Source organism: Atractosteus spatula, chromosome 14, assembly GCF_055471065.1.
Source record: "Atractosteus spatula isolate fAtrSpa1 chromosome 14, fAtrSpa1.hap1, whole genome shotgun sequence".
NCBI lineage: Eukaryota > Metazoa > Chordata > Actinopteri > Semionotiformes > Lepisosteidae > Atractosteus > Atractosteus spatula.
The window spans coordinates 15,997,984-16,023,723 of NC_142719.1; the positions used below are offsets into that span (position 1 = coordinate 15,997,984).

At 44.7% G+C, this 25,740-nt stretch overlaps 1 protein-coding gene across 1 annotated transcript; it reads left to right on the forward strand.

The window, feature by feature from the left end:
• Positions 1-3,039: 3,039 nt before the first annotated feature.
• LOC148820770 (intercellular adhesion molecule 5-like) lies at positions 3,040-24,297 on the forward strand. The gene is made up of 12 exons (XM_088931576.1): positions 3,040-3,246; positions 6,073-6,342; positions 7,612-7,965; positions 9,268-9,504; positions 9,781-10,017; positions 11,357-11,593; positions 11,989-12,225; positions 12,585-12,848; positions 19,317-19,586; positions 20,216-20,548; positions 21,010-21,267; positions 21,361-24,297. The coding sequence occupies exons 1-12, from the start codon at positions 3,156-3,158 to the stop codon at positions 21,594-21,596; spliced, it is 3,024 nt and encodes a 1,007-aa protein (XP_088787702.1). The 5' UTR covers positions 3,040-3,155; the 3' UTR covers positions 21,597-24,297.
• The last annotated feature ends 1,443 nt before the right edge of the window (positions 24,298-25,740 follow it).

Sequence of the window (25,740 nt, forward strand, 5' to 3'; positions counted from 1 at the left end):
AGCACTTGGGAAGAGAAGACACGTGCATGCTTGATTCTAATACTCTGGACAACAGGACCGAATCACTGTGGCTGAGCCCTGTCCAAGCCCCTTACCCACCCCCCCCGGGACTCGACATGGTATCATCCGACCCAAGTAGTGCCGAGAGTCAAGATGAGTCAGGAGACATTTGATTAGCCCATGAGCCTCCTTCGTATGTGTGGGATTTGACATTCTCCAGGCATGAGGAAAGAAAAAGCCGGGTGACACAGAAAAATAAAGAAATCTGATAGAATCCAGATGGCTGGATTATCCTGGTGGGGTGCAGGATGGACAGATCAGCCACTGGGGGTCTGATTGCGACAGGTTCAGATGGGGGGGTGGTATTTTTCTTTATCCTCCACCCACTTCCTGATCTCCCTCGGAATACCTCCTGCTACACTGACCTCAGAGGGTCACGGCAGTGCATTCACCTCTGGCAAACCATGAGGATCGCACTGCCGAAATACTCTTGCTTTCTTCCCGTTTTTATTTTCTGATATTTTCAACGGCGGAGGGAAAAAAAAGTCTTCCGGAAGGGAAAGCTTCTTCTTTCGTTCAGCATGGCCGCACTGTCTGGGAGTTACCTCTTTCCTGCTCCCATCGCTGAGATTGCTGAGCGAATCCTAACACTGATCGAGACCTGTGAGTCAGAACCCCAGACTGGCTGCTATTTGCATAGATGAGATTCGCACCCGGAGATGTGAGCTTTACTGGTTTTCTTGGGCAGGACAAACAGATCAGCCCAGAAAATAAGACTCATTCAGAACTTTCATCTGCCTTTTAACAGCAAGCAGGACACCGTTAAAGGAGTATTTTCCCATTGTGGTCGAAAATGTTACAGCTTTGAGTTTGTGCATAACATTAAATCATTTAAAAAGGTACGCAATTATTATTATTATTATTATTATTATTACACACTGGATGGGACGCCAGTCCATTACAGGGCCCACACAGACACACCCTCACACCAGGATCAATTTTCTCAGGGCCGATTAACCTACCAGTATGTCTTCGGAGCACCTGGAGAAGGAAACTCGTGCAAACACGAGGAGAACATGCAGACTCCACACAGACAGAATTGAAGAGCTGCGGGTTAGCAATGCTAACCACTGCACCACCATGCCCCCTGCTTTATCCCCCATGCTCTATAATTACAGGAGCAAGGAATGAAGGAGGGTTTGTTTGATCAACAGATTGCCAATTTGTTTCTGTACTTCAGGTGATTTTTCTTCAGGCAGCTTTGAAAGAACCCCAATGAGCTCCATCGCAAATGATACCCTGTTTCTTGATTACACCTTCAGAGGTTTACCTGGGAGTACTGCTTCACGCGTGGGCTGTGCTATAAAGATTCGTGTGGACCGCATGGGTTAGCGTTTAGTTCAGTGCTGTTTGTGTCCACCAGTGATTGTACAGTACAACCCCAACTAACCTTGTGGGTCTGGGTTCGCTGGTAAATTCGTCAGCTGATAACAGCGCACAGATACTGCAGTGTTCCAGTCAGATTAAAAGGGAGGAGAAAGATTAGAGCGTGCCTGGGCTGACATATCTAATTAAATTCGAAGTATCCTCCCCTGCCCCTTTCTATAACGCTGCGACCTTTTATTATTTATTTTTAGTGAGTGTATTTTGAAATACCAAATGATTTAACGCCTAATTAATTCATTGCTTATGGGTACTTTCTTGTCCTAGACGGACAATTTAAGGAAATACTAGTAAATAAAATATATATTCCTATGTAAAATACATATTTTGCACAGCGATGCCTTTGCTATTTGCTGGCACTGGTGTCCATTGGCTGTTTAAACGTAGCCTTACCCATAAGGAGAACCGCAGTCCTAACCCTCAGTCCAGTCCCTGTGTGTGCTGTGTCCAGACTGCTGGAAGTGTGTTTGTGTGTAGAAACATGGACGGGTTGGGCGCTGCTGCATTCTCTTTAACGAGGAAAATATATTGTATAGTTGCTCTGGCAAAACGTATTTAGCAATACAGGATAATACACTGAAGGCGATTTATTTCAACCGCGATTCTGATATTTTAATGCTTGCTGAAAAAATAAGCGTTTGAAGTAAAGTTGTGTTTTTGTTTCGGTTCGTAGTTCCCTAGATGAGGAAAATGAGATTGAAGGCAGCCGCGCCTTAATAACACACATTAATACAAAGCTCGTTAAAGGCATCACTAATGGGTCCATTTAAAGATATAAACTTTCTTCGCGGGTGCCCCGGGGAATACGGGGGATTTCCGCGACGGTCTGTAATAATAATGTACTTTTGTGGAGCGGCGGAGAGATGCGGTTTCCTGATTTCTCCGGTTATTCCGGGAAATGCAAAATTCCTATCGGCCCCCGTCCGGACGCCTCTGGCCTGGGTAAAGGAGATGTACTTCAGCGTCCTGGAATTCATGAGAACAGGAACATGTACTAATTTGTTGCGAATATTGGGGACAATGCCGATGACCCGTTTTATTGCTTTTTGTTTGTGCTTGCCTTTTTTTTTTTAAAGACATCCCGATGGATATTACTGGTGGTGATCCAGCGCCTTTCTCCCTCTCCACCCGTTGTTGTTTCGAAGATCCTCGCGGAGGTGTCCCCGGGGCTGAGCTTGGACGGCAGCGTGTTAAAAGCTCAACTCCCGTGAGGGTCAGTGATAAAAGCCCACGTTACGACCAACAAAATTCCCATTTGATGGGTGCCTAATTGTGAAATGCGAGGTCCCATTTGTCCCTCTGTATACGTACTTTTCTTCCGTACCAAAGGCCCTGGTGTCAGAGTATGAATACGATGACAGATGTTTGAAGAGGTCAGCGCGGGTTATAAATAATATCTGCAGAACAATCGCAAATCGCGCTGACGCCGGCAGTGACTCAAGTCGCACGAAGAAGTTAAACACGGGGAAACCCAGCAACGTCTTCAAAGAAAAGAAAAGCTCGTGTCTCCCCGTCGGAGAATTGGAATCTGATCACTCCACATCCCTCCCTCCCAAAAAAGGGGGTGTATAAGTAGGCAGTCTCTTAAAGTACCTTATCTAACACCACAGCGAGGGGAAAGCGGGTAACAGCTGTTAACTGCGAGTCGGCTTCGGGTGCGAATTGTTCACCTGTGGAATTCGGAGTTCTCTTCGCTGTTAAAGGATATACCTATGGAAATGGACAGAGAAAAGAGCAGTCGCATGGCCGGAATAAATCTCTTTAGACTTTGTTTAGGACTGCTTGTACTCTGTACGGCTACCAGTAAGTTCTCGAAATATTTTTATCTCCGTACGTCATCAACTCGTCTATTAATAATCATTATGACTAGAGAGCATTTCACTTTGCTACGAGCAAATCTCCCGTGTTTTTTTTTACATAAAAACAACAGAAATGCAACAATCCCATGCCAGCTGAAAGCGTGTGGGAGTTCTGACATGAGTTTCTTTTATTCGGAGAAGAATAATTTGATTTTGACTCCTACCATAAATACAGTGAGCACTATACTCACAACCTTGAACAGATTTGTCTGTTGTAACGGAATGTTATTTCAAAAGGTATATAAACAAAGTTAGAAACCAGCCAGGTTCAGGTAGTCCATTTTGTTGCATGTTGCTTGTGATTCAGCAATTGTGCGTAAATCTGACGGTTTTACTGAAGTTCGGGAAAAGTGCTTTCACCGAATTACGGCACAGCTAGACCTTCTGGTTAAATCTGAGATACGGACTGTATCCTGAATTATACTTGCTTTCTAAAAGACTGAAATTCAAGTAATTTTCTATTTTACTCTATTTTTCAATAAACCTTACCGCAATAGCCAGCTATGGGAGACCTGGAGTGTTACGCTCCAGGCACAAACCTGAATCTATCCGTTCGTTTTAACTGTATGTGCGCGTTACAGATTGTAAACATTTTTTGCAGTTACTATTTTTTGTAACGACGGGCTTTTCATCATTGTATAATCCCCTGCGGAGTCACTAGGGCTTAACCACCGATAAAAGCGCAGGGCATTGGGACATTACGCGGCTGTATCAACGAACAGGGATCGAGCGATTCCCTTGAAAGTGGCCGATTTGCGAGGCGAGACGCTCTCCTTGAGCCGAGCGTGTTCGGTAGCTTGCTAACAATTCCCCCTTGTTTGCAAGTTAATGGCTCAATGGCAGCCTTGCATTTCGTCTGCTTGGCGTTAGGACCAGGCGCCTAGCCCCCCTGTCCCCCCGGCCTCAGAGCTGCAGTCTGTTGAATCTGGGGGAGTGTAGTTGCACAACACTGGCGCGCGGGAGGCGAATCTATTAATAATTGCATCTACAGCGCGCGCTTTGTACTGTATCTCTTAAGCGCTTTACGCGCTGTGTCGCATAATCCCAGTTTTCAATGATCGGGTTGTGCTCGATTATTCCCATCTGTGGTTTTGTGTAACCTACCTAGGAGAGAAGAAGAAACATGTGGCCCAATCTTAGCTGTGTGCCAAGACGAGCTGTTCCTATGGCACTGGAGCGCGCCTCGGATTGTGTTACTCAAGAAACAGGGAGGCCACATTGGCCGAAAAACAACACGCGTTATTCGGAACATTTCAAGCTTAACGTCAAAATTGTTCTTAACGCTGTTTGCATTAATTCGGGCATTTCCATTTGCTCTACACTACCCACGATTTTCTCTAGTGCAATAAAAGGGGAAAGCGTTTTTTTTATTTTATTTTTTGGTGTCCGTTTCTGCCTGACCCTCTGAAACGGTGCCTAAATCTGTCAAGGACAGATATCGCAAATTCATCTCCCAGATGAGCGGTTTTCAGTCTTTATCCTGGAATACTTCTGTGTTTCTGGTCTCTGTTCCAAATGGTTAACCGATCTCCAGTCGATTATTAAGACTCTTAGAAAGTGGGAGGGGGTTAGGGATTAATTAGCACCTGAGCCTGAACACCATTATCTGTCACCCATTAAAGAGCTGCTCACACAGAAACCAGGCAGCAAACTCAATAAGAGAGGGCAGGATGGGGTTGTCTTCTCTAAATATCACAGGCACGTGCCTGCTGCACAGCGTAGAAACGGGTTCCATCCGTCCGTCCGTTTTCCAATCACTTCATCCAGTTCAGAGTCGCAGGGGAGACGGAGCCTGTCCCGGCCAGCAACGGGCACAAGGCAGGATACGCCCTGGACAGGACGCCAGTCCATCACAGGACACACACACTCACACCAGGGCCAACTTCACAGAAGCCCATTAACCCACCAGTATGTGTTCGGACATGCTGTGGGAGGAAGCCAGAGCACCCACTGAATAAGAATATGAATAAGATAAGATCACTTTAGATGCCATATATTAAGAATTTGTCTTTTCGCCTACCCCAACTTGCTCTCCATGAGACACACAGACAGGGAGAGGAGCTTGGGGTCAGAGCACAGGGTCAGCCATTTATACAGTGCCCCTGGAGCAGTTGGGGTTAAGGGCCTTGCCCAGGGGCCCAACAGAGTAGGATTCCTCTGCCAGCCACAAGAGTCGAACCAGCAACCTTCCAGCCACAGGCACAGATCCTTAGCCACAGAGCCACTGTACCGTCCCTATGGTAGGTTCCTACAGAATATGGGGAGAACATACAACCGCCACATAGATAGCACCCCAGGAATTGAACCCAGGGCCCCACTACTAATTGCTACCACACTAACAATGCTAAGTGCAATCCTGGTCCTGTGTTTGTAGGTTTTTCAGGCCTTTTTTAATAATAATAATAATGGTTGAATTGGTCCCATTAAGCCAATAATGAGCTGGTTAAGAGTCAGGTTAGAATGAAAGCCTGGTTGTGTAGCAGCCCTCCAGGACCAGGATTGTACAGTCCTGATTACAGAGTTGAGCGTCCCAGATATTGTCCCTTATCTTCACCATCAGACCTGTTTGCAAAGGCGGAAGTAAGATATGTGTTATAATCCTCGAAATGCTGCCAGTGAAAACGAACATTAAAAATGCTAACGGTGGATGTAACCTTCTGCAACACGTGATTAAACACAAACAGATGTAGGTGTAACATTATGCTCTTCTGAACGTGACATGCTTAGTTTTTTTTATCTTTGTCAGTTATAATGTATTATTTTGTTGCAGGAGCTGTTCCAGACTGTCCACTTGAGATCAGCCCTCAGAGAGCTGTGGTGAGGTATGGGGACCCAGTGACAGTGAACTGCACTACAACGCAGACACCCAGAGGAATGGGCTGGGAGACAACAGTTGGAGCTACAGGCATGAAAACAGGTGTCCAGTCTGTCACCTGGAATGTCAGCAGTCTGACTGATTGGACTGCAGAGCCTAAGTGCTTCGGAAACTTCTTTACTGAGCCCAGGCAGTGCAGGAAGAATCTCAACATCAGTCTGTACGGTGAGTGACTTTCATTTCCTTTATACGTTTTTATATGTTTGTATTATTCACTAACAGAAAGCCTGAAGCCACCATCTCATTAAGAGGATACTCTATATGTCAAATGTATATGTTTTAAGTACATCTTTAATGGTTTTAGGGGGGGATTATAGTTTCAATTCAATTACATTTCAATTACCAGTCTAAGCAAATAAGCGATTTGGTTCGTTTTCACTGGCCCAGGTGAGTTCTCCACTGAAAAAGCAAGCCGAGAAAATTCAATGTGTAGTCTATGTACACTTCTGACAAATAGTTAAGGATATTGAACTCTTGTACTCTATTAAGAGGTGACTGCTTGTACTGCTGTCTTGTTGATCTTGGGTCCTGGGTTTTATTCCATCCTTCCATCCTGGATACTTCTGTGTGGAGTTTGCATGTTTTTCCACGTAGCCATGTGTGTTTTCTCTGGGTGCTCCGTTTTCTTCCCACAGTCCGAAGCCACGATGTCTAACTTATTCATTGTCTCTAAATTGCTGGCAGTATGTGTACCCCTGCAGTGGACTGGTGTCCAGGGTGTGTTTTGTGCCCACTGCCTGTTAAGATACGTCTCTGGTCACTTTGTACTGGACAAAGCAGTTACTGAAAATGGATGGATGGATTATAACAAGTTTGTAATTATTGTCCACTGTACAAATGTAGAACAATAATATGCTTATATTATCCAATAAAACAGAGCAGCTGAAGTTGTGCTTACTGTCAATGTTCCACTGAACAAACGAACTTGTGAGCACCAGTTACAGCCTGATGCCACACCATGTTCACTAGCCTACCGATGCTCTCTGGAAACAACACATTGCATTGCTCTGCAACCACAACCTGTAGATGGCTGGTTGGGATCATCCAGCTGTCTAGCCAGTCTAGGTGCTCTGCTGTATTAGGACACAGGGCTTGTCAATCCGTGTGGGGGCTCCCAACTCCCCAGTGATGAGCTGTGATCACACGAGCACAGTAAGAAGGTATACAGTCGTCCAAGGCAAGGAAACGTGGTCTGTGGCCCATACTCTGCTCAGAGGCGTTAATAGTCTTTAACCAGGAGGGAGGGGGGAAAGATTAAGGGAGGTGGCACCACTTGTGAATTCAGGGAATGACTCCTGAATCAATAATATTGACTCTCCTAAACCTAGAATGAGCCAAGATTAGCAGTTCAATAAATAAAGTCAATTCCAAAGGAAAATTGAGTTTTCCTGAAGACCCTGTACATAATACAAGCGCATACATTTTTCTTCACAGAGTACCCAGACAGTGTCTCTCTCAGCTCTGACAGCCCAGTGGAGGTGGAGGTGGAGTTGGAGAGGTGGATGGCGGAGGGGAGACAGTACCAGCTGCAGTGTGAGGTCCAGAACATCGCTCCTGTTCAGTACCTCACTGTGAACTGGTACAGAGGACAGACACTCATTCACAGTCAGGACTTTTCTACCAACACTACTAGAACACCTGTGAATGTGTCTGCGACCCTCCTGTTCACCCCTGACAGAGCTGACAGTGGACAGCAGCTCACCTGTGAGGCAGAGCTCAACCTGGGCCCAGAAGGACCACAGCCCCCTCCTGCAAAGCAGTCTCATCCTCTCCGCATCAACGTGCTGTGTGAGTTTTTTACCACACTAACATGTTTCATTTTGCTGCTAAAATCAACTGTACCTATCGTACAAAACCTTTTAAGAAGAGTACACAGGCTAAAAAAACAAGAGCAGGCTGTTTTGGTAGTTAGTAGGTACTTGATCTGAGGATCTCATCCACCAGTTTCTTAAACATAACCAGGGTATCATCTTAAACAACATGGCTGGGTAGCTTGTTCCACACTCCCACACCCCTTAAGGTAAAGACGTGTCTCCTGTTCCCAATTTTAATGTACTTCCCCGTAGATTCCATGTTTTACTGTTCGGAAAAAATCCGCCAGGTGGATTTTGACTGTACCTTTGAGGTACATGAATACATGTATCAGGGTCCCTTCTCTGTTCAAGACTGAAGAGGCTCAGTACCTTCAGCCTGTCAGTGTAGGACAGTCCCTCAAGACCCAGAGTTTATCTGGTTGCTCTTCTCTGGTCTGATCCCATGGCAGTAATATCTGTTCTATCTATACAAGTTTATACAATTTGAATGTGACATGCCTTGGTTTTAATTCTGCAGTTTTAACTACACTGTACATCCCAATATTTTCGTAGTTGCTGCTTCACATTTTCCAGGAGACGTAAATGATGTTTCAGTATAAACTTTTTCATAAGTCTCTCTCAGAATTACACATTCTGTATTTCTAGTTCATGTTTTTGCCACCTGCATCCGCACGTACTACTTTCCAGACTTATTTCCTGACCCACAAGAACTACATTTTACTGTCTAATGATAAGAACTGTGTCAGATTAGGCAATGCGCCAGGGATGTGAACATTCAGCTCAAACGTTTTTACTCTATATTCAAGCACTGTTTCCCACTCTGTCTGAGAACATTTTTATGCTGCACATATATTTATTAGACGCGTTATTATTGTGGTTGCTGTCTGTGTTCCGTTTGTTTTTCCAGCTTTAGAAATGCAAATGCCACACATTCATGGCGTGAAATAACTTCACTCCTCCTTTGCGCATTCAGCGCCAAGCCTCTTAGTTTAATTTTTTTTAATCTTAAAATCCCAAAAGGTGTTAACATGACAGCCATCCAGTCTGCAAAGTGTGATGGTAGCCTAGTGCAATAGCGGGTTTGTAACCAGCAGTAGCCAGTTACAGGGAAAATAAAAATTCTTGTATATTTTTTATACAAAGCAACTGTCATTGCAAATAGGTCTGGGGATTAAAATGTGTGTGATGTCCATTTCATTTAGGCCCCACAATGCAGAGCATATTTACTAGATTAATCCAAAACTAATCTATGCAACGTTACCTACTTTACCCACAGATGGCCCTGAGATCACAGGGTGTCCTCCCAGTGTTGATGTGGAGGAGCATCACAGTCTGCAGAGCAGTGTGACCTGTACAGCTGAGGGCAGCCCTCCCCCTGAGACCAGATGGGTCAATGATGGACAGCAGATTGACCCCTCTGTCAAGCTGACCAGGACTGATGGAGGACAGTTCACCTATGAAGCTACTAACCCACAGGGAACTGTGAATCACACTGTGATGGTAGAAGTGAGATGTAAGTTTTGCCTCAGTATGTTTACCTTTTATGTACTATTTAACACACATGCTTGGTATTTATAAATACGGTGAACATAATACGGCATGTATATAAATAAAGAGATGGAGAGAGGGTGATGAGACACATCGATAGACGATATGTAAGGATCAGGCATCCCTTTCAAAGAGAAGATGTAGCCTATGGTGCCTTATTCCATTCTGTTTTTAAATTAAAACAATTCTCTTAACAAATCGTGCTGATCATTTTTTTATTTCATATCCACAACCCACACAGACGGCCCTGAGATCACAGGGTGTCCTCTCAGTGTTGATGTGGAGGAGCATCGCAGTCTGCAGAGCAGTGTGACCTGTACAGCTGAGGGCAGCCCTCCCCCTGAGACAAGATGGGTCAAGGATGGACAGCAGATTGACCCCTCTGTCAAGCTGACCAGGACTGATGGAGGACAGTTCACCTATGAAGTTACTAACACACAGGGGACTGTGAATCACACTGTGAACATCTCAGTGATTTGTAAGTACCATCTAAAATATTGTTATAAAATGGGGGTTATGAAAATAGCGAAAATCAGGAGCTGACCTAGCAGATTAGTCAATAAAATAAATGATCATAACCCCAACTTGTAAGCATTTTGCCAGAATATACCCGAGCAGCTGATATAGAGGCACATTAATTCTTTGTACTTTGTACTCTCACACAGCTTTGGTGAAAAGAGTGATAATCCAGGCACATTGGGTTAAACAACTGTTTATTAACAATGACAGTGACGCACATTACACCACACACAACATAAAGATACAAAACACAAGTCACTGTATTTACAGTCCTACTGCATGTCTAAATCACCCAGAACATCCCAGTTACCAAGTAGTGCTACCAAGTACTCGACTCTTGAATGATGCCTACAGAGGCCAAAGAAGAGATTAGCTGCCTTAATGCAATACAACCTGCAGTTAAATCTCTTCCTCTAACCTGGATTCCACAAAAGAAATAGGAGTCGACCTCCCTATTCTAAAATGCACCCACTAGCAGGAGAGGCAGTATTAAACTGAGGGATGTCTCACTCAAAAGAGCTACAGAATCGCAAGTTCTCTTTGCAAGTTTCAAAACCTTAGCCCCCGTCAGGTTTTCTTTCGGGAGGATCATGAAGCAGGGGCTCTCACCTGTCTCATGCTACAGGTTCCAACTCCTCCTGACTCCTCTCTCTCTTGGGCTCTGACCTTCTTTCTCTGCCCTTCGCTCTTTTCCTCCTCCTGAACTCACCTTATAGGGTGTGTTTCTGGACTGTTGATCGACACTTAATCATTTACCAAGAACTTTAATTAACTAAGTAAACCAACTTTATGATTGCTGTGATCACAGACTCTTGACCCCCTACATCTCAGCACACAGCTCTGAAGCTGGAAATGTTTACAATGCCAGGTGTTACATTCTTTGTCTAGAGTCTTAGACACCTCCATTGTCTGCTACCACAGTCTGTACCAACATATATGTCACTGTGTCATGCTGATGGAGTAAAATCAGGCTGCAGAGCTCCTGGGTGGCTCCTGCAGTGAAGTCTTTGATCAAAGTGCAAGACACAGTACATTCTGCAGCCTGGAGATCACAGGTTCAGATCTAGACTGTGCCACTAGCACCACGTGGTCAGGTGAAACCAGGACATGCACATGGACAGACTGAAATTCTTCTCCTAACTTGAAACATCTGTTTTGAATTGTTCTTAAACTTTCAGAAAAACACCCATAATTTTGCTAAAAAAATGACATATTTCTTCTGTCTTGTCTAAGTACAAGTTTCTAAGAATATTGCATATTCCACTGGGTCTTTTCTAATCCATTTAATCAACCCACAGATGGCCCTGAGATCACAGGGTGTCCTCTCAGTGTTGATGTGGAGGAGCATCGCAGTCTGCAGAGCAGTGTGACCTGTACAGCTGAGGGCAGCCCTCCCCCTGAGACCAGATGGGTCAAGGATGGACAGCAGATTGACCCCTCTGTCAAGCTGACCAGGACTGATGGAGGACAGTTCACCTATGAAGCTACTAACACACAGGGGACTGTGAATCACACTGTGACGGTAGAAGTGAGATGTAAGTTTTCACAGAATATCCAAAAGCTCTTACTGAAGCACTGATCCAGAGACACTGCAGGCTTCACAGCTGCTGAACCAAATATATTACCTGTTGTGTCAACCAGGAGCACATGTTTCCTCTAAGAAAAACGATCTGTTTCTCAGAAGAATATCAGTTATTATGTCCAGGTTAAGCCTTATGTCCTTAACCCACAGATGGCTCAGCTGGAGCTGATGGCCTTTATGGGCTGGTTCCCTGAGCCCTGAGAAGGAGGCGGCAATTTCTTACAGATGAATCAGTCAATCAGACAGCTGAAGGCAGGCGACAGTCCAGAGAAGTGCAGAATTAAGGACAGGCAGAGAGTCGCTTCACTGATTTGAAATGTCTCAAAAAGCTGTGTTCTCAACCCACAGATGGCCCTGAGATCACAGGGTGTCCTCTCAGTGTTGATGTGGAGGAGAATCACAGTCTGCAGAGCAGTGTGACCTGTACAGCTGAGGGCAGCCCTCCCCCTGAGACCAGATGGGTCAAGGATGGACAGCAGATTGACCCCTCTGTCAAGCTGGCCAGGACTGATGGAGGACAGTTCACCTATGAAGCTACTAACCCACAGGGGACTGCGAATCACACTGTGAATGTTACAGTGCTGTGTAAGTACTCATATTAAAGGTTTGCTTAACATACACAGTAAATGACAATTTGGACATGGAAGCAGGAGGATCACGCTTATTGTGAAGCCACCGTCTCTGAGGTTAATACTCAAGAGCAAACTCTGGCAAATCGCTTCTTGCACACATCCTGGTTTTATGTGGTTCATATCTGTGAAATAATAATGACAGTGAAGAGTACTGGCTCCGCTACTGTTAAAGATCTGATCCCATCAGGAAGATAAACAGTTTAATGCAGAGGATTAAGCTGAAAACACATGGTCTTGGAAGAGCAGAGTCATGTACTGTATATAAAATAAAGGAAAATGCTGTCATTTCTGTATTGTTTTGTGTTTCTGCAGACAAGCCCATTATAAGGCCTTGGCAGGCAAGTGTTGATGGGGAAAAGGGGTCTACGATCGTCTTCACGTGTGCAGCTCAGGGGAACCCTCCTCCCTGGTACACATGGGAGTATTACAATGCCGGTAACGTCAAAGAGATCACGACCAGCACAGCCTCCAATATCACCATCACCGGAGCCACCGCGTTCAACATCGGGGAGTACAGCTGTACAGCCACAAACAAGCTTGGGATGGACACCAAAATCCTGAAAGTGCGAGTTATAGGTAAAGCTCATTTTTATTTTCCTGCAGGGGGTGGCCTGCGTCGAAGTGCCCAGTGAATATTTCCCTAGAGTTCTTTTCACCCCAAACCTGGGACCGCGACACCCCATTCCCTTGAAATGTGCATGTTCTGGGTGGGCGTCATTATTTGTGTGAGCAGGAAATCACACGTCCGAGAATGCAGTATCGTTGCTATTGTGAGTTACTCATCAGAGGTCCCATTGCGTTCTGTAGAAACTACAGTGGCTATCAAAAGTATTCACCCCCCTTGCATTGTTTCACACTTTCCTGTGTTACATTATAGATTTGAGTATTTATATGGGATTGTTTTTGTCATTGATCAACACAAAACACTCCACAATGTCAAATTGAAAACAAAATCCTCCTAAATTCAATTATAAACATAAATCAGAAGATAAGTGACTGCATAATATTCAACCCCCTTTTACTATGACAGACCTAAATAGCCCCTTTTCACCTCTGGTGCAAAAACAAATGTCTATAGAAGTCACACAGTTTGTTGAGGCCTCCTGTGCGCCATTAGGGTGTTTCACATGAATTCAGGATAGAGATACCATTCCCTGGGAGGTCCCACGTTCATTAGTACAGCTCCCAACAAAAGCTGCATCATGAAGACAAAGGAGCTGTCAATGTAGATCTGGCATAGGGTTACTGGGGAAAGATATAAGAAAATTTCCAAGGCTTTACATATCCCCCAAGGCACAGGAAAGTCCATTACAATGGATTGTAGAGAATATGGCACAGCTGTGAAAGAAGCAGGTGTCCTCCAAAAACTGGTGAGAAGAGCACTAGTCACGAGAGGCCACCGAGAGGCCTGGGACAACCCGAAAGGAATTACAGTCTGCCATGACTTCCATGAGATGGGAGAAACTGGGCATCCGACAATTGCCAGAGTGCCTCACAAATTTGGGCTTCATGGGAGAGCGACACAACACTCACATCAAATCTTGACTTCACTTTGCCATGTGGCATGTGGGGAGACTCTGAGACCAAGTGGAAGAGGATGCTGTGGTCTGAGACCCAGATGGACCTTTTTGCCCTCAACAGTAAGTGTTATGTTTGGTGCGAGTGTAACAGTGAACAACATCCTGGGAACACCGTCCCTACTGTGAAGCAGGGGTGTGGCGATATCATGCTATAGGGCAGCTTCGCTGCATCAGGGCCTGGAAGACTTGTGGATATAGAAGGAAAAATGGATGCAGCAAAGTACCTAGAATTCCAGGAGGAAAACCAGCTGCAGTCTGCAAGAGACATGGGACTTGGGAGAAGATTCATCTTGCAGTGGGATAGTGATAGGATGAGGACTCCACACATACAGCCAAAGCCACACTGGAGCGGTTTAAAAAGCAAGAAAGTCAATGTTCTGGAGTGGCCCGGTCAAAGCCCAGACCTCAATCCAATCAAGAATCTGTGGCAGGAGTTGAAAATTGCTGTTCACCAACTGTTCCCATCCAACCTAAGAGAGTTTGAGCCATTTTGCAAAGAAGAAGGGGGGGGGGAAATTGCAGTGTTCAAATGTGCAAAGCTCATAGAAACATATCCAAGGAGACTCATGGCTGTAATTTCTGCCAAACGTGTCTCTACACAATCCTGACCCAAAGGTGGTGAATACTAAATCCAAACTGTTGTTTTCTGTTTGGTATTTATATTTAATTAAGAAGGATTTGTAGATTGTTTTTACTTTGACATTATAGTGTTTTCTGAGAATCAATGGCAAAAATCCCCAATTAAAAATATTATGATTCCATACTGAAACACAACACAATGTAAAAAAGTCGAAGGGGGTAAATACTTTTGATACACTGTTCGTTTCTATTAAAAACGTCCTGCCATCTCCTTTTTTTTAAGCTGCTTCTTTATATATATAAAAAATGTATATACAGTCTATACGCCTGATAATTTTTAAAAGAAAATGTAATTGTACTACGATAAATCCTTTTTACCTTTTTTACCCTTTTCCGAAATTAATTAAATAAGAACGAGGTCGGTGTCATTAATGGTAGCATTCAACTGCTACAAACGCAACTCTTTTTTTCTGGGAAGCAGGACGATGGTTTTCTGCGCTCCTCGTCAGTGTACCTTACTTTGAAGGTACACTTTTAATGTTTTTCCGTCAAGAAACATTCATTCATTTTTGTTGAAAAAAAAGCACGTGTGACGCTGTCTGCCATGCTTGTTTTTAAATCGTATACAGTAGTGGCCCCGGATTGCGTTTGGTAAACGCGTTTTATTTTTTAAAGGACTGTCGTGTCATTTCCCTTCCTGAGACACATTTCTCGTCAGAGAGATTCTTAGGAGACTTGCGCCGTCACACGTCACCCGCGGACAATACACGGGCACGCTTCGATTTCCCACATCTGCATTTTCTATTGACTTAGTTTTGTCGAATGGTTTATTTGTAAATCGCTGTTGCTTTTGGACACATTTAGTAAATTCGTTTTAAGGGAAAGTTCGGGAAAGTCCAGTTCTGGGGAGTCTTCAGTGATTTAAGGGGGCTTTCCGCTACAACAAACCTGCCCCCTTTTTTTTTCTTTAAAGAATGACTTCTCCAGCGAGGCAACATACACAGCCCAGTAGGGAGAGAGAGGCAGAGCAAATATTATCTTAGGAAAACTAACGGTCCTCTCTCAGCTTCGAGGCTTTCCGTAGATTAAACAGCACAGAATTTATTCGCGTTTTTAAAGCAGAGTAAGTGCCGGACGTTACAGAGAACAAGAAGATGTTCAGGCTGGATTTAATTAAAGCTTTCTTAGCGGTTCATCTGTTTTTCGTTGGAGTTATGTGCTCAGGTAAGTTGGATTTTTATATTGTATGCATTTGACTGTTCCTTGCCGTTCAGTATTACGGGTGTTACCGTGAATATTTTCTTTCTGTATTGGTTTTTAACGTAGGAATGAAATGATTAAAAAAAGCTAAGATTCCAAAGGAAATTCGTGAAAGGAAATGACCTCCCCCCCCACCCCCCATCTGAATTTCAGATTTACAGCGAGTATACGATTCCTGTTGTTAATTTGCCACTGTCGTGCACCCTTAAAATATCTACCATATTTGCGAATGATATTGTACAGCGCTGTTTTTGTTTAACACGGTAAAAAAAAAATGTCTGGCTTTTCCCCTCCAAAAAGTTAACAACGTATCGGAAAGAAAAGCAACCAGAAACTCTTCCAACATATTGCAGTGAAATCGAGTGATTTAAGTGAGGTGCAGATATAAGATGCGTTGCACAGAAGTTTGGGAGTGTGTCAAAGAATATTCTATGGGAGGAGAATGGAGTCGGACAATAAAGAATAAATTTGGTAAATTTGGGAAAGTCGAAAAGGAAAGCGTGGCTCTAGTTCTGCACAGGACTGTAGACTCTTGCTCTTTGTACTTGAAACGCGTCTGCGATCAAAACCCTTTCACGGAAGCGCTTTGCTTTTTTAAAGGAGTGAAAAATAGTGTGGAATCTCTTTTAATGTCTGACATTAAAAACATTAAAAGCTAAAAAAGTACACTTACAGAGCACCGCACCAAACCTGAGAGGTCCAATACATATGATTGTTGTACAGCGTCTCTGACATTACATGTCTTTTTTTTTTTAAACGAGTGTTTTTGTACACACAATCATTTCTCAGTAACGTTTTGTGATGGGGGGTATTTTATGTGAATTCCCATTTGGTCACATCACTCTGAAGTCATCATTCACTTACATCATTTCTAGTGCATGTGTAATGCAGACGGTTTAGGGTTGCTCACACTGGCCTGGGATTTCCAGTAAGTCTTCTGCGTTCAGGCATGATCCGGACCATGTGAATTTACAAGTGAAAAGTCAGGAGTTAACGCTATGAGCTGTTCCGCCACGTGTTATGTATTCCGCCAGTGTTAACACATGACTAATACATAGTGATCTTTGGTTTTAAAAAAAGAGTAGGGTAGTTTTTCACTTTCGCTAACCGTTCTGTATCTGTGACTCGTGTGAGATGCTCAAGTGAACAGCAGTACAGGATCTTCTCGGTGTTTGGCGAACAGACAGAAAGTCCCAGCATACCTTCACTTCACTTTTAGGCTTTGAGGAAGAGGCTCTTCAGTGACTTTCCTGTTTTTGCTTAGGCTCGTGGTTACCCACCAAGGAACAAAAATGTTGCAGAAGGAGAAGAGTAGATGCTACATCTAGTATCATTTCCTCCCAATAATAGCTTTTTAGTCCATGAAGAATTGCAGCACGAGAGAGGGGGGGGGGTTAAACTCCCAGACGGTTTCTGGAGACAACGGTTTCCGTTTGAAACAACATTAAACTCAATCGGTTTCTTAAATATGGAATGCAGTAGTGCCTCACCATGGTGTCTTCCTGGGGTTTGCTGAAGGCGGATTCATTCTAGCAAGTAAGAATAAAGATTCCAGGTGCTTCATCTCCGTGGGAGATCAGACAGGTGGTGTCAGTATTGCCCTGTGGAGCTGCAGACACGCACTGGCGCCCCCTGTCTGAACTCCCTGGAATCTTCCCTCCTACCCCCTGGGGTGAATCGGTATGCTGTAACTTCTCAAAGCACGTCCTATCTTAAACAAGCAGTCTTTAATGAGTATGTAACGGGACGCGGCAATGAGACGGATTCCCACGCGGCTTGACGATACTTCCTCCCCCACGTCCGGCGCCGGCCGGGGGAGAGGCCCGCTCCCTGCGGGATACCTGAGGGCACCTTGCGGACCCCTGTGCTCCGGACTCTTTGGTCCGGCCCGCGGAGCAGTATGGCAGGAAGTGGGCCGAGAGGCGGAGTTAGCTCCCCAGGCGCAGGAAATCGCTGCTTTCCTTCCTGGAGTCTGTGTTCCCTCTCCCTCGGCCAGCCGGAGAGGCTCGGAGCGCATTCCTCCTGGCGCTGTAAACAGGATGTTTCATCGCGGACTTTCCCGATCCCGGTTCTGGGATGAAGCCTGCAGGTTTACAAAACAACGTGTGCCGCTGTAGGGGTGTGAAATGTCACAGCATAGTTCATTATAGGAGCAAGTAATAGGTTTATTCCATGCTGAAAAGAGAAGAGAGAAAACGCAACGTTTCGAAACGTTCTCTTCTCTTTTCAGCATGGAAAAAAAACTATTATTTGTTCCTTTGCAGCCCACGCATGCTGACACGGCTACCCACCCGAACTACTTCAAACAGTTCATTATAGATCTGAAACAGGTATAAAAATAATCATTTGAAAAAAAAAAACTTTTTAACCGAAGGACGCTGTACATAATATTATATATATTAAACCCGATACAATTTAAAAAAAATTAAATTTAAAAAAAAGTACAAAATGAAACAGGAGCATACAGGTCAAACTGTTAAGACAATCGGCCAGGGCTCCCAGGTAAAATGGTGTGTTTTAAGTTCAGATTTCGATACAGTCAGAAGAATCTGCCGCTCGGAGAGTCTGAGGAAGGCCATTCCATAGGAATGGAGCAGTGGCAGAAAGAGCACCAGCAGTCCGAGATCTATTCCCAGGGCCAACGAGCTGACCAGCCTCAACTGAACAGAACCTACAGGAGGGAGTGTAAACATGGAGGAGTTCAGAGATGCATGACGGAGCCAGATTACTCACAGCCTTATAAGTCGGTAGCAAGATCTGGCATTGAATACATGACTTTATAAGCAACCACATTTAGAGGTTTGAAGGAGGAGTAAAATACTGCTAGTGTCTACCAACAGCCGCCCGGAGAGCGAAGCAGAGACACCGCCTGTGTGCCTGCTCCACTCGGCTGTGAAACACAAGCATTTCCAGGGGCATCTTATAAACCAGGCACAGCCTCGATCAGCTTCCTGTGTCAACAGAAATGTGCATTGAAGACAAGGACCCCACACGCGCTTGAATACAGAGTGCAAAAGGCCATACGTGACACAGGGATATTTAAACACTGATTCATCAGAATGTATTCTGAATGTCCAGCTGTTTCGGAATGTTAAATACACTCTTGGTCACACTACAGGGGTGCTGTCTGCTTTCCTGACATAAACTACGTCTGAGTGAATTCTACACTGTTTAAGTGTCAGAATTGTTTGATTTTTTTTGTCCAGCATCTCTTTCTTGGACAGGTCTGTTATTCCCACAGAAATATAAATCACTGTAAGTGGAGAACTTTGACTTACTGTTTCAGCTCTGGCTAGAGTGCAGGTTGTGCTCTATGGCCGCGTGTTCGAGCCTGGGTCATGTCACTAGCTGACTGACTAAGGCTACTCAAGCACAGGGTGGGGATAGTCGGCCAGGTCTCTCTCGGCTCTCAGTGACACACCTGGGCACTTGCAGGCATGTGAGAATTTTATTGAAGAGCTGGGTGTAAAATGGACAGTGTTTTCTACCTATTGTATTACATTTAACCTATTATTACTGTTAAAAAGGACACCCCTTGCCTTCTGTATTGGAAAAGGTGCTGTTAGTCATGTGATTGAAAAAAAGATTACATTCCAATTGTTTCCTTTCTTTCTCCTTACTCCAGGAGCTGTCCCAGAGTGTCCGCTTGAGATCAGCCCTCAGAGAGCTGTGGTGAGGTATGGGGACCCAGTGACAGTGAACTGCACTGCAACACAGACTCCCAGAGGAATGGGCTGGGAGGCTACAGCTGGGTCTACAGGCATGAAAACAGGTGTCCAGTCTGTCAACTGGAATGTCAGCAGTCTGACTGATTGGACTGCAGAGCCTAAGTGCTTCGGAAACTTCAATACTGAGCCCAGGCAGTGCAGGAAGAATCTCAACATCAGTCTGTACAGTGAGTGACTTTCATTTCATTTCCACGTGTTAGCTGTTTTACTTAGCGGCCATTCTTAAGTCATTCAGTGGAAGCATGTTTATCCAGTTCTGTTTAATTTTGTCTGTCTTTCCTGCTACAATGCTATCTTGATGAACCAGTGAGTGCTGAATGTTCAGTAAACTAAACTCTTTACAGGAGAGTTTGCTCCTTTAGCCCAGTTAAAGCTGTCAGTAACTGAGCAGATACAGCAGGAGAGTCAATAAAACACACACTTCAGGGTGAAAGATAGGTGGGAAATTGAAATGATATTTCCTCCTCCAGTGTAGATTTAAATTCATATGGGACTTTTACTGAAACACTTTCTGACTCGCTATGCAGTATGAAATTGGACTGAATGGAGATCAGGCTTGGATATGTCAATTTTGTTTGCACGCTCGCCTGTTCTGAGGTGTAGACGAGTGTCTTCTGATAACCCTTCCAGTGCCCAGTCTTTTCACTGCAGCACTTGTTGGCCTGCAGTGAGCTAAATGTTAATTTTAAGGATTTATTTGATGTGTGAGTATTATGAATGGCCTGTAAAATTGAAAAAGGTTTATAAGTAAAAACATTTTCTTTAAAACCGGCTTTACTCTTTGTGCATTTTGCAGAGTACCCGGACAGTGTCTCTCTCAGCTCTGACGGCCCAGTGGATCAGATGGTGGAGGGGAGACAGTACCAGCTGCAGTGTGAGGTCCAGAACATCGCTCCTGTTCAGTACCTCACTGTGAACTGGTACAGAGGACAGACACTGATTCACAGTCAGGACTTTTTTACCAACACTACTAGAACACCTGTGAATGTGTCTGTGAGACACCTGTTCACCCCTGACAGAGCTCACAGTGGACAGCAGCTCACCTGTGAGGCAGAGCTCAACCTGGGCCCAGAAGGACCACAGCCCCCTCCTGCAAATCAGTCTGATCCTCTCCGCATCTCCGTGCTGTGTGAGTTATTACACCTTTATAAACATTGTTACATTTACCAGTCCTTTGTCAAAACGGTTACAGCTGTCTTCTCTAATGCAGTAATATGCTGTGATGCAATATTTTGATCAATATTAACAAAATAACAGAAAAAGAGCTTCACAAACAGTGAAACCCACCACATTATTATTATTGTAAAGAGCTTCTCCAGACCCAGAGGTGATGTGTATAGTGGTAAGAAAAAAGACAATAAAAAAAGTGAGCTCCTGGTTATCTGCAGAAGCACCTGCATCAGTCTCTGCAGCTGTCCTTGTGTCTTGTCAGTTGTAGTATTTCTGTGTCAGGTCTGTGTGATGTAGACGGCTGGGGCTGTCAAGTGAATGAGGCATCTTCAGCCATGTGCCCAGTGACCGTTCCTGAAGAGGAGGAAAAGACATTCTGCACCCTCTGGCTAACCTGCTGTTTTTTCCTTTTCTTTCCAGACAAACCCGTTAGTAATAAGACACACGAAACTGTGGGTGTTCTAAAAGGGGACACTGTAGTTTTAAATTGCTCAGCTGATGGTAATCCAGCCCCAGAGTACAGATGGGAGCATTCTGGAGCTGGTAATGTGGTATCATCACACACCAACGATGTTTTCACCATCACCGGAATCACAAAAGAAAACAGTGGAAATTACACATGCAGTGCCACCAATACCGTGGGGAGTCACAGCGTAACATTCACAGTGGAAGTTATAGGTAACGTATCTTTTCCAGCTGTTTTCCTGTTGAGATACGTGAAGCTGCGTTATCTGATTGCATGTGACACGCCCTGCTTCCTTCTTTTTGCAGAGGACTATCTGCCCATCATCGCCGGGATGGTGGCCGTGGTCGTCGTCATTATCTGCTTGATTTTCGCGTTCATCTACTCGGTGTACTACAAGAACACCAAAATGGGACGCTACAGCCTGAAGAACGGGAAACCCTGCAGACAGAATGGCTACGTAGCTCAGAACGGGAAGGACGTGGGCATGACGATGGGGACGCTGACCCCCTGCGTGAAGAAGGACTTGATAGACGTGGCCTAAGAAGCCGGGCTGTGGACTGCAGAGGGCAGAGCCTCAGGCCGGATGATCCGGTGTCCTACACTACAGAGCCCTGCTGCTACCTGGGGAAGCGTACTGCGCTGTGATCCAGGCCTTGAATGGACTTTCCATCTATTCCTTAGCCCCAGTTATAAACAGTTTTCCCCGATTCTGCAATTGCACTAGCCTGGGTGGGAACGACACCCTTAATGAGCGTGTGTGTGTGTCTCTGGACAGCCGGTCGGCTGCTTCTCTTTGCACTGCCCAAGGCAGAGGCTCTGGTGCTGTTACACAGAGGGGCGTGGCTCTCGCTGAACAGACCTCCCGCCCTGTCCGGCGGGGCTCCTGGCCGGCCCGAGCTGACCAGCGCTTGTCCACCGAGCCCCGGCGGCTCAGGATCTGAAGGACGTCCGTCTGCGTGATGAAGTTTGAAGGGAGCCGGCGAATCGCCGTACGGGCTGTTTCCTCCCCACTTGTCTCAGACGTGAGGAGGATCTCGGCACGACTTTGGACGGTAGAGGGCGACCGAACGATCTAGAAACGCTTTTTTCTAATAATACAGACAGTGGTTTTGCTGGAAGTCTCTCTTGAAGCTGAGTGTGGTCGGATCCGGTAAAGTGAAGCTGGGGATCTCACCTGACCCTCTCGTGCACAGCTTGTCTTGAGCTCTGCACATCTCCGCAATTTGGCACCATTTCATTGGGGTTTAACCATTGACCGAAGACCATATGAGCTCAAGACTGAAATGACAATGACAAATGACAATACAATTAAATACTGAGGCCTTGAAACCTGAAAATTATACAAGAAAACCTGAAAAATATACATTATCTCAATACAACTGTGCCAGTGTGAATCAGGAAAACAGATGACCTTTGATGAAACATCTTGCAAAAGAGCTGGAATAGCTTACTGCCCATCTTTCCAGGTGAAGAGGCAGGTTATAGAGCATTAGAGAGGGGAGGGGCTCCCCTGTGCACTGTAGCATCCCACAATCCCCACACATATTCTAGACCAGGGGTCGGCAAACGGTGGCCCGCAGGCCAAATCCGGCCTGCTGAACTTTTCTGCATGGCCCGCAGCTCCCTACTGTTTGAATCTTGAGGGTTACTTTTTGCATCAGATATTGAAAATCTTCACCAGTGGCCTCTACTTGGTGGCTCTCTCAGCACTAACGGTCAATTGCAGAACAACACCTATTGCACGATGCATTTTACTTTTAGCCTATCAGACGTCAGCTTTAGCCTAGGTTACATACGCCTCTGGGCTACAACTGATTCTTACTGTAAATTCATTTGGATTTGTGTTGCCTACTGTGATTGGCTCAGTCACACAAATGATGTCTAGTGTACGCCATCTTATTTGAAACCAGGTAGTGATTTCAAACAGTTCTAAAAGTTATAACTGACGAGAGTTCTCACTGTAAGTTATTCCTGCCATGTCGAAAAAAGAAAGATCGATGCAGAGGGTCGAAAATTCAACGACACATGGCCAGAAGAGTACTTGTGTGTCCCTTGGAAAGAAAAGGTCATGTGTCTTATCTGTCAGGAAACAATCGCTGTGATTAAAGAATATGACATAAAAGGGCGTCACGAGACAAAACATCAGGCTAAGTGTTCAGAATACACAGGAGGTGGATGGAGGGAAAAATTAGAACAGTTGGAAAAAGTCGCTTCAGGGGCAGCAAAGACTGTTCCAGAGAAAATTCGGAGAAAATGTTGCAGCTAGTGATCGAGTATCGCAGCTTCTAGCAGCAGCTGGCACACCCTTCACGGACGGTGAGTTTATTAAGCAGTGTATGCAAGAGGTCGCGGAGAAATGCGATCTATTCCAGTCGGCGAGTTTATCGGCTAGATAGAGGACTTCACTCAGGTGGCCAAGCAAGGTTAGTAAAAAAGGTTTAGTGGCCCTGGCTCTAAAAAGTTTGCAGACCCCTGTTCTAGATGGTGACACATAGACATGACTGGACTTTCAAGCAGGAAATTCCGACTCAGCCCTTTGGCCTCATGGTGCCCCTGTTTACACAGAGAGTGGTGGGAGTGGGGATCAAGCTACCCAGTCGTGTTATTTAAGCTGATTGTTTTTGTCAAGAAACAGCTGGATGAGGTCCTGGATCTGTTAACTCAGTTAACTACTAACGGGCTAATGGGCCAAAATGGTGTTCATGACCTGCAGTTTAAGAGGCCTTAATTATGCAGCGTGAGATTCATTTCATGAAATAAAATAAATAGTTGTTTAGGAAGGTGGGGAAATGAGACCTGCAGTGGTTTCAGGAACAAGCAATTGAAAACCACGTGTTAACACTCTCAAAGTTACAAAGGAGACAAAAGCTAAGATCTATTTTAATTCCACCACAGAATTTAGACTAAAAGGAGTCTTGTGGTGAAAGTTAAGGTAGCATTCAAAAAGTTTATGGTATTTTTTTCCCTCTTGATCCATACAAGAGCCTGGATGTTCTTGGTCAAATCTGTTTCCCTGTACAGCTCTACAGGTACTGTAGTGCAAAGGTTTACGTCTATATAATGGACACCAGTCACTGTCATAAACTCTTTGAAGCTTTTGGAAAATCCAACTGAAACCCACTTTATTCCCATGCCTTTGCAGATGAAAATATTGTATATGTGTTTTCTTGTCCTCCATGCACTGAATGATTTGTAAACTACAGTTTTAATGTTATTTTTTATAATAATAAAATAATTTTTCCAACGAAGTGTGCACATTCTTTTGTAGGAAGAGCTAACATCCAGTTGTGAATAATCAATGACTCTGAAGTCAAGTTTATTTGATCTGTATATTCAGCTGTGCTATCTATGAATCATCCCATGGAGTATAAAGAGCCATTTCCCAGTGATTCTTCCCATATAAGTAAGTCCATATAATGTTTATTGCCACAGTTCCTCTCTGATACTGTCCCTTTTTAAGGGTTGTGAACATACTGCTGCATCTGTCCTGTTAAGTCAGTTTGTTGCATGGTTTACAATCAGGAAGCTGTTCAACATCATGCCCATAACTTGCTCCAGACTCCCGCCAAGCTTTGTGTAAATATGTACCTCCTATTTTAAGTGCACTTGCCCTTAGTTTCCACTGGCCCTGTGTCCTTGCTTCTCCCATTGGGTTTACCTTGGATAGCCTCTCTCTGGTGCACAGAGCCAAGTCTGTTATCACCTTGTGCTTTCCCCTGCTCATTGTGACCCCCTCACACACCCACACATACCCTGAGTCCTGAAACTCCTCTCCTCACACAAAATCTACAAAGCAAAACTTTGTAGGAAAGACACAAGTCTGGCAGATGCATTACACTTTGGCATTTTCGACTCCACTCAGTGGAGCTCAGAAATTAGTTTAACTATTTCTCAATAAATATCCTTCTTTCTCAAGGTGGAAACTGCATCTTTAATGGGCTCCCAGTCCATTGCAGGGTGCACCCCAATACACAGGTACAATTTAGAGACACCAGTTCACCTACCCAGCCTGTCTTTTAAAGAAGGGGGAGAAAACCTGAGAACCTGGCCAAAACCAAGGTGTGAACATGCAGACTCCACACAGAAGGTTCCCCAATCCTGATTTCACTGCAGGACCCTAGAGCTTCAAGGCAGCAATGCTAACTGCCATAGCAATGTACCCTCCCCTCCCCCCTGCTCCCTGCCCCCTGGAAAAATCATGTACCATTATTTTGCAATCAACGTTACATTACTGCAATGTTTGGGGACTTTTTTCCCTCAGCTTATGGTATTTTTAAGCACGATCTGTCAAACCACAGTCGCCAAGTGCCCACACTGACAGCTCCCCACAGAAAACCCTCCGCATTACTGAAAGTAAGATGTCATTTGCGTGGGAAAGCCCAGGGGTTTCTGCTAAGAGCTGTGAACTCCTCGTCTCACTGCCTCCTTCACCCTCCCCACATACAATAACTCTCTGTCTGTGTCTGTGCAGAGTATCTAAAAAAAACTAAAACAATTCAAAGACTTTATGTTTATTGTTGCCGAGTTTTAAAATAAATTGCTAATCGATCACAGTGTATGTCACTGGTTTTCAGCTGTTGCACTGTAGTGGACAAAAGTAATGTCCATTGTAGTGTTGTGTGCCAAAACTCTTAAGGGATTGAAATAATCATTATTAAAAATATTTAGAAGCTTTATATAAGTTA

Excerpts from the sequence above, each read along its gene's own strand:
- LOC148820770 (XM_088931576.1), top strand. The coding sequence starts at position 3,156 with ATGGAAATGGACAGAGAAAAGAGCAGTCGCATGGCCGGAATAAATCTC. Across the intron at positions 9,505-9,780 it reads TGTGATGGTAGAAGTGAGAT|ACGGCCCTGAGATCACAGGG; the intron begins GTAAGTTTTGCC and ends CAACCCACACAG. Across the intron at positions 11,594-11,988 it reads TGTGACGGTAGAAGTGAGAT|ATGGCCCTGAGATCACAGGG; the intron begins GTAAGTTTTCAC and ends CTCAACCCACAG.